Consider the following 9,677-nt stretch of genomic DNA (forward strand, 5'->3'; position numbering starts at 1 on the left):
ATTTTAAAGTTTTATGTTTTTTAGTGAGTTTGCCAAGTGTTGTATTAATATGACGTTAGTTTTAGAGGTTTTTGTATTTTATATTCTGTATTTTACCGTGACTAGTTTGTTTTGTTTTTATAGCTAATTATGTAAAAATGTCAAAGTTTTTTTTTTAGAAGTTTGTAGTTGTTTTTTCACTGATATTTGGTATTTTGAATTTAGAAAAAGTAGGGGATTAAAATGACTGAGTTTATGTGTTTACATAAAAAATAATAAATATATTTCTTTCTTTGTATATAACACAGAGTTATGAAACTTTTAATGTTTGTTCATTTTAAATTATTATAAATTTTAATTACATGGTCTATAACATTTACTGTAAATACTATTTTATTATATATTGAACTTAACTTAAGCAGTTATTGTATGTAAATAGTGTGTAAATTTATAACTAAAATTTATTTACAAAACGTATTGTTTTTTTATTTAGCCAAGACTTTTTTTTTATTCGTATTTTGAAACTATTTTTAATTTTTCTCTATGTTTATCAAAACAGATTGTTATTTTGAGTTTAATAAACTTTACTAAAAAGTCCAATTTAAATAATAGTGCATTCTAGAATTAACTTGTACACATTTCATAAAAGCCCATATTGTAACTTGGTTCTTTAAAAAATCTTTTCTCAATTTCAAATTATGAATATCAAGTAAGTAAATTTACTGACTATACTGAAGCATAGTTTATGTCAAGCTGTTTCTTATAAGGGGAATTACTTATTTATCAGACCCCAAAATTTTGGTTACCAACAATTTTTTTTCAACCATAAGTAGATAAGTTAAAGCAATATTATAATGTATCACTATGTTTAATTACATACTTTGATACAGTTTTAAATGTAATGAAAATACTTCTAGGTATACTAGAATGGTTACAGTAATTTTCACAATTTTTTATGTGAATTTTTATTACTTTATTATGTCTGTATTATACTTATATTTATCTCTAGTTAAGTAACATCTTTAAGTGATTTTTGTTAATTAATTTATGTTATTTTATAATAAAGATTATATAGAAATAAATTCATCTGCAGTAAAGGTGTTTGTCTTATTTACTATTATTTGTATTATTACCTTGTGAAGCATGTGTAATTTAATTGCATTCATAACAATTGTTGATAACATACCAATATAGAGTTAAAAAAACAAAATTTAAAATCTCCAAGTCTGTAAAAGGGTTTCTAATTCAAGTCTGATCACTGGCTATCAACATAAGGCTGATTACTACCTTGAAAAACAAGTGATTTTAAGTTATTTTTCAATCAAAAGTCATTGAAAATTATAAAAATGAATAATTGAAGTGCTTTTTATATCAAACACTGTTAATAAATATTTGGATTATAATTTCAACTCTGACATTTAGTAATTCAATAAACTAATGAATAAACACCCACCTATATTTTTAACAGAAACAAACAACTTTTAACTTTAAATATTTGTTTATAAAGTGCCTTTAGTTTTGTTTGACATTTTTCAAAGCATAAATATTGAATTATTTATCTTGATTTTGCTGTAAACCAGTAGTACATGAAAAATATTTGCAAGTCCAAATTTAAATATTCTTTAATACCATTTGCACAATTTATAACTACCAAAATATAAAACAGCTGATACTTAACTCTTACAACTCTTGAAAGAATCATAATATATTATAGTCTAAATTTTCAAATAAATGTGTGCAAGTTTATTATTTTATTAATGACAAAATGTTTTGGTGGAAAGAAATTGCGACCTTAAAAATTGTAGTCTAAATATTCATAAGAAATTTGACTTGAATATATTAATATGTATATTTTTAAAATTTGATATTTGACAAATATTTAAAATATGAATTTTAGATTAAGAAATAAATAATTGTTAAGTACAAAGTTTTACTGTAAAAACAAGTGAAGTACTTTCAAGTAAATAATAAAAATGCTAAAAGATGAAATAAAGCTATTGGTAGATTCAGTCAAATTGTTGTAAAAAAAGAATAAACTTATAAGCTTACTTTAAATTGTATTTAGGTACTATAACTATTTCATATTTCAAAACAAAAAGGCTTGAAAAAAAATTTTTAGTAAGGTGTGGAATAAAATTGAATCAAAAAATAATAATGGTATAAATGTAATAAAACACTTTTAAAACAGCAATACAGTATTTTTTCCAGGTTTTTAAAAATCAAGTTTTCGATCCATTTTTAGTATAAACTTAAACTGGAGTTTAAAGAAGCTGTCTTAAATTGTATAAGAACATGGAAAAAATACCAAAAAGCTACTTTCATTTTGTATTATAAGATAATTTTTTGATTATAAATGCTTGAAAATACTTATCATTTAAAAAACCTATAGTAAAATTAGAAATCTTGGAAGTAGTTAAAAAAGTCAGGAAAAAAATTTGAAGTTTTAAAGAAATTTCTAAAATTTATTTTCCACCCTATAACATACCATGATAGCTTAAAAAAATCTAAAAAAAACTGTACCTTTTTGTTTTTCAATAACTTTAAGTAAATATTGTTTAATATTTTAAAGTTATATTATGTTTATTGCAATATTTGGTCTTTGAATATCATTATTATTATCATAAACAAAATTTTAAAAACTATTAGTTTTATTTTAAATCTTTAGATATTAATACAAGTACTATAATTTTATGCTGGTCAAGCTTTTATATTTTTCTAGTTGGTACAAACTTCTTAATTAATATGTTATAAAAATTTTCATGTCAGTATAAACTATCTAAATAGTTGTGTATTATGAACTTTTATTGATATTTCAGGATTGCCAAAAAACTTGAAATCCTAAAGTTTGATAATTGAGTCAAAAAAACCTTAAAAGACCTTGAATTCAAGAAGTTAAAAAACACATGGAAAACCTGGAATTTTGAATAAAAGTCACTAAAAAACTTTAAAAAACCTTTGATCTTTAAACTATTTTTAAATGTAAAGCAATAAAATTTCAAGCGTATACCAAAAATCTATCATAATATTTATTTTTGTATCATTTAATTTTTATTCATTAAAAAACAATTTTAAAGTAGCTTTTTAGTATTTTTCCATGTTCTTATACTATTTAAGACTTTTTCTTTAAACTCCAGTTTAAGTTTATACTAAAAATGGACCAAAAAATTGATTTTTTAAAACCTGGAAAAAATTCAAAACATTCTGGAGAACATTTACAAAAAATCATTTGGCAATCCTGTATTTGCTTTGATGAAAAAGGCTAGTGCATGATATTTCTAAAATATGAAAAAACTATATTTCCAATGTGTGTATTTTTAAGTAGTCTTGCTGTGTTATTTTTATTCCACATAAAATGTATGCTTACACAAACAGCACTGACCTTAAGCATAACAAAGGTTTACTAATTCAGGCTAACTTGATGTTTTTGAAAAGCTCATGCTTACTGGTTTTTTGGCAAAAGTCTAGTTAGCTTGGATATTTTTCATAAGACTAGTTTTTTATTACTTAAAATCTCTCTTATTCTTAAAAGTTATGTTTCAATTTGGTATATTTATTATCATTTTGGTATTTTTAGGTATTTAAACTTGGACAGAAGTTATTTTAAGTTTTTAGCTCACATTAATTATTTTTTCTAATCTTCTCTGATTTTCAAGCCAACCCAGACTAGCTTGATGTAGGTCAACTTTTGAATTCTAAAGCTTGTTGTTTTCTTTAAAGAGTGGCAACTCTCTTATTTCAAGCTATATTTATTTCTTAATCATTTTCTCAAGCAAAATCTAAAAAGTTTGTTTGTATGTTTTGCATATTTATAGATATTTAGTTGTCTAAATGCTCTGATAATTAATCCATAACTTGACTAGCCAAATTTTTTGGGTTGTAGTTTCAAAATTTAACCTATTAAGTATTACCAGATATTATTTTTTATTAGTTTCTATAAAAAAAGTTTTTCTGTTGGCCAGCTAAAGAAAAAACAGAATTTGAAAAAATTGTAGCATAAAATATTTTATTTACGTATATTTTAGTATTTTGTACTTGAAGCAGTTATAGCTTACAGCACAAGTCTAATATCTAATAACAGCAATAAAAAGAAACTAAGTTTAAAGTTCTAATAAATCTTCACAGAATAATTAAATATCATATAACATGGAAGCATCATTGAGGAAAATCCGCATTCAGACTGGAGTTGTGCAGAGAATCAGCAAGGACAAGGTTTTTAGAATTAAAAAAATATTTTTTACAAAGCTCTAATGAATAAAATTACAATATTTCAAAATAATTTTTAAAGTGTTAAGGGCATAGGGGGGGGGTAAACACCCTTTTTTTGTTTTTGATCTTATTTTGTATAGTTTTTACTAAGTTACAAGATGCTTTTTACAGATTTTAAAAATTCAAATTAATTTTTGAGATATAGCCGGTCAAAGTCGGAAGCTACAATAGGATCCTTATGGGAGGCGCAAACTAAAACGGCAAATAACTAGAAATCACTAAAAATCTATCTCCTCCTACATTTTTTGAGCTAACTACCTCAAATTTTCAGTAAATGTTCCTTGCAATATTTAGAAAATTCTGTCGGAACAGAATTTAAAAAAATTAAAAAATAAAAATTTTTTAATAAAAAAACTAAAAAAAAACTGTTTTTTTGTTAATTTTTTTTATAAAATTTTTATTTTTCAATTTTTTAAAAATTCCTTCCGACAGAATTTTCTAAATATATCAAGGAACGTTTCCTGAAAGTTTGAGGTAGTTATCTCAAAAAACGTAGGAGAAGATAGATTTTTAGTGAAATAGTCTATTTTTGCTGTTTTAGTTTGCGCCTCCCATAAGAAACCTATTGTTGCCTCCGACTTTGACCGGCTATATCTCAAACATTAATTTGAATTTTTAAAATCTGTAAAAAGCATCATGTAACTTAGTAAAAACTATATAAAATAAGATCAAAAACCAAAAAAGGGTGTTTACCCCCCCCCCCCCCCCCCCTATGCCCTTAAGTCACAATAATTAAGGATTGTTAGTTTTTTAAACTGTTGGAATCTGAACAGTCAAGTACTCCTCACATAGCTATTGTAACATACCTGTTGATATTTTGATAAAATGTTTGTTATTTAACACTAAACAAGCATAACAAGCATAATGAAATATTGTTCAGGTCATGTACAAAAAGCAGGTTGAAGTATTATTCTTTTAGGTCTAAAAAACAAGATTACAATAAAAAATTAAAAATATTTTAACAGATAATTGACAATAACTAAAAATTATAAGCATCCAAACTGTTTGAATTTGAATACCCCACTGTATTCATGTAGCCATCTACTATGACCTTACATTATATAAAACTAAATAAACTGAACAAATTAAAAATTCTTTAAGGTCATGTACGAGAAAGAGGTTGAGGACATGAGGAAAGAGATCAAGGAAATGAGGGAAATAAACCCAGAGGAGTACATGATCAAAAAGAAGACTGAAATGCTGCAGGTTGGTATAGATTACATTGAATAAATAGTTTTTTAAATTTAAAAACTTCAATAACTTTAAAAATTTAAATCTAGATATTTTACAAACAACCATATAATTTTATGAAATCAGATTTAATAAATTTTAGTTTAAATAAAATTTTAAATTTAAAAGTTAGTTTTTTTTTCTAATGCTGGTATGTTGGGGTATATCATAAAACTAAGATGGTGCTGGTAGGTATAATTATAAATGTTGAAACATATTATAACAGGAATAGTCGAACAATATCATGATAAAGTTAAATTAAGGCCATAGATGGGGTTCAGTTTTTTTTTAAACTAACATAGCTGTTATAACTGTTCAAATATATAGGTTTAATGGTTTGCTAACAAAAGATCCTAGTGAAGTAACTTCACTGGAATATAAATAAAAACAAACTGTACAGTATTCTTGAACTGAGTTTTCTTTCCATTAACAACCCAGTTGAAGTGTGTTGATTCGTTAACACACAGAAACACATGTTGGTACAATAAAGGAAGATTACTGTACATAGCTATTATATAAAAGCTTAAAAGTATAGACTTCAAGCTAGTTTTTATAGAATTAAACAAAGTTCTTTAGAGATATTGTAACTTTTGTTAAAAGTTTTTGGCACAAACATATGGACTGCAAATTTTTTATTGTCAATTATCTCAAAAATTTAAAAGTTGCATAAAGTTCTATATAATCCTTTATTTTTTGAGCTAAAGACCTAAAACCTTCTGGAAACATTTCTTTTATAGGACATTCAATGTTTAAATTTCAAAAATATTAAAAAAATAGATAAAAAAAGGTAGTTTTTTAAAAATGAAATTTTGTTGTTCAAATTGGAAAAAAAAAAAACTCTTGCATTTAAAAAAATTTAATGTTAGTAATGGACTTAAAAAGTTGAAAAAAACGATTTCTTAAAAATTTATAGAGAAAATTTATTTTTTGTAAAATAATATTTTTTTCTTGCTTTTAAGATTATCTTTTTATAAGGATATATTGAATTCGCCAACTTTGTTTGCTTATATCTCAGAAGTACTCTAAATTTTGTTTAGCAGTTAAAGATAAATCATAGCTAAGACAATTTTACAAAACTAGATAAACATGTAAACATCAAGGTTAACTCGGCTATGGCCATAAGCTTAGAATATTGTAAGGAAGAACAAACTAACAAACAGTCTTTATTTGTTTTAATAATAAATTCTTTTTTGCTTTGTTTATAATAAAAAAAAAAAGGCTGAAACGGGGTGGGTAGGGGAATTTTTATATAAAAAAATTACATGTTAATAAAAGTAAAAAATATTTTGGTGGATAAGTACTCTTTGGTATTTGTAATTTTATTAGTAGCAAAAATTAAGTTAAGTACAAACATGATAAAGAAAAAAAAAACAGAAGTGCTGAAGATTTTATTTAATTGAATTAAGGCCATAAAGGGGTGGGGGCTCCAACACTTTTATATACAATAATTAAGGCCATAGGGGAAGGTAAACCATGTTTTTTACGAGTTGTTCTTATCTAATAGAGTTTTTTCTAAGCTTGAAGATACTTTTTATTGTTTTAAAAAATTCAAATTATTATTTGATATATGACCAATCAAAGTCGGGCCACATAATAGGCTCCCTATGGAAAAGGAAAACTAAAACAACAAAAAAGGACTATTTATTTAGAATATATCTCCTCCTACATTATTCAAGCAATCTTCTTCAAACTTTCACAGTCTAATCTTTATACAATAACAAAAAAATGTTACTTTAGAATTTAAAAAAAAAATTGTAAAAAATAAAAAAAAAACACTTTTTTTTAAAATTTTTGTGATAAATTTTTTATTTTTTACCTAATTAAAATTCAAAAGTAACGTTTTTTCCTTTTAAGATAAGGAACATTTCGTGAAAATTTGAAGAAGATTGCTTGAAAAATGAAGGAGGAGATAGATTTTTAGTTAATTTTTTAATTTCCAAGAAAATTGACCCTAAAAAATTTGTGGTCCATACGTTTGTATTGGAAACTTTGTATTCAAGTTACAATATCTCAAAAGTTAAATGATATTATTGAATTCTAGAAAAACAGGCTTGTAGTTTGTATTAAAAGCTTTCATATAAAAGCCAAAGTTAAATTTTGTAAAAAAAATGTGAGACCCCCTATGGCCTTAACTTTCGCTTTTTTATGAAAGCTATAAATACAGACTTCAAGCCAGTTTTTATAGAATTCAACAATATCATTTAAATTTTGAGATATTTTATTTTTTGTAAAAAGTTTCTGATAGAATGTATGGAACGTAAGTTTTTTGAGTTAATTTTTTCAAAAATTTAAAAAATTACCAAAAATATATCTCCTCCTTCGTTTTCTAAGCATCTTCTTCAAATTTTTAGGAAATGTTCTTTATGTTTAAAGAAAAAAAAACGTTACTTATGAATTTAAAAAAGTATTATAAAGTAAAATTTTTATGACAAAAAAAAAAGTGTTTTTTCAAAAAACAGAAATTTTTACTTTAAACTTTTCAAAGTTCAAAATAACATTTTTTTCGTTATTGTATGGAGATTAGACTGTGAAAGTTTAAAGAAGATTGCTTAAAAAACATAGGAGGAGATAGATTTTAAATAAAATAGTCATTTTTTGCTGTTTTAGTTATTCCTTCCCAGAGGGAAGCTATAATGCAACCCAACTTTGACTGGTCATATCTCAAAAATTTATTTGAATTTTTTAAAACAATAAAAAGAATCTTGAAGCTTAGAAAAAACTCTATAAAATAAGATCAACTTGTAAAAAACATGGCCTACCCCTCTATGGCCTTAATGAACAATTCAATAAGAATATGTTTAAATTATAATAAATAATTAGCTGATGTATAACTAGCTAAAAATTTATGTTATTTGTTTTTGCCATAAAAACTGGTATGTACGTTATAAAAATGTTTAATTAGAAAACTGAATTTGCCCAGATTTAGATAATTTTTTATTAGTTTTTATAAAAAGTTTATGACATAAAAAAAGTTACAGTTCTTCAACACACATGGAATAAAAAAAAGTTTTCAGCACAAAAAATCTCCTTAGTAATTACCATTTATTTTGATACAAAAAATTTATATGAATATATTATAATGATCAAAGGAAGACTGATATGCTAAAGGTTTTGATATGTATACTAATTGGTGATTAAATTTCACAATATAAGAAAATTAATAAAATAAATTACAAAAAAATACTAACAAAAAGTTATTATAAGGTTTTATGATAGAGTATAATTGAGGATTAACTTTTCTGTTTTGTCACTACTAAAATACTTTCAAAAACACAAAACAGTCAATTTTTAATTACCATACAAGTTTTAAATTAAATTTTTCACCACAGGAATCGGAGATGATGGTTCCAGATTGCCAGAAGAGACTTGCTCAGTCCATCGAGCAGCTCAGAAGTTTGTTGGAACAAAACCAGTCCGCCAGCGAGGACGAGATTTACGTCAAGGCCAAGAACTTGCTGGCCGAAATCGAAGCTTGAAATTCGAACATTCCTACTGTGTTTTCATGAACTGAAATTTGAACTATAATTTTTATATACCGATTGTTTTTCATATAAGTTAAATTTAATTGTTTCATGTTATAAACTGAGTAAATATTTAAAGAATGTGTATTTTGTTGATTTAAGGTTCACAACTTTTAGTTGATTTTTATGCACATGAATTTAAACTGAAATTTTATTCATTTTTTTGTTAGCATGTTGATTGTACATGTGTTAATTTTATAGTAGTTTTATAAATTCTTAGTTCTGTTGTATTTTCAGATTTTTGTTAAAATTTTAATTCAAGTTAGAATAGCTCGACTACAATGTAAGTTTAAATATTTTAAGTGCTTATTTTACTACAGTATTTTTAATGATACTTCTAGTCACTAAATATATTGTTACTTGGGTATAAGATTCATAAAGTAATAAATGTATTTTGTAAAGTTTAATTGCTGAAACTTCTAGGATTAAATTGTAAGCGTAATTTCTAACTTTATGAAGCTGAGTATTTGAATAAAAAACTAAATTTATAGTTTTATGATTGTTAAATTGTATAGTAATATTATATTTAAAAACGTTTATTAGAAAATAATGTTCATGCTCAACAATATATTTTTTTTAGATAAAAAATAAATGTTTATTTATAAAAAGTTAAACATCTTTAAAAAAGTTTTTTATTGTCATGTTAAATGTTCAATTACTTAATTGTTTTTAATTATTGTT

At 24.2% G+C, this 9,677-nt stretch overlaps 1 protein-coding gene across 1 annotated transcript; it reads left to right on the top strand.

Moving 5' to 3' along the window:
- The first annotated feature begins 4,099 nt into the window (after positions 1-4,099).
- On the top strand, positions 4,100-9,234 carry LOC145829543 (uncharacterized). The gene is made up of 3 exons (XM_082937382.1): positions 4,100-4,188; positions 5,347-5,451; positions 8,805-9,234. Exons 1-3 carry the CDS (start codon positions 4,123-4,125, stop codon positions 8,949-8,951), a joined length of 318 nt encoding a protein of 105 aa, XP_082793508.1. The 5' UTR covers positions 4,100-4,122; the 3' UTR covers positions 8,952-9,234.
- Positions 9,235-9,677: the final 443 nt, after the last annotated feature.

This window comes from Thalia democratica, chromosome 2 (assembly GCF_965202585.1).
Source record: "Thalia democratica chromosome 2, ktThaDemo2.hap1.1, whole genome shotgun sequence".
NCBI lineage: Eukaryota > Metazoa > Chordata > Thaliacea > Salpida > Salpidae > Thalia > Thalia democratica.

Excerpts from the sequence above, each read along its gene's own strand:
- LOC145829543 (XM_082937382.1), top strand. The coding sequence starts at position 4,123 with ATGGAAGCATCATTGAGGAAAATCCGCATTCAGACTGGAGTTGTGCAG. Across the intron at positions 4,189-5,346 it reads AGAGAATCAGCAAGGACAAG|GTCATGTACGAGAAAGAGGT; the intron begins GTTTTTAGAATT and ends AAATTCTTTAAG. Across the intron at positions 5,452-8,804 it reads AGAAGACTGAAATGCTGCAG|GAATCGGAGATGATGGTTCC; the intron begins GTTGGTATAGAT and ends TTTTCACCACAG.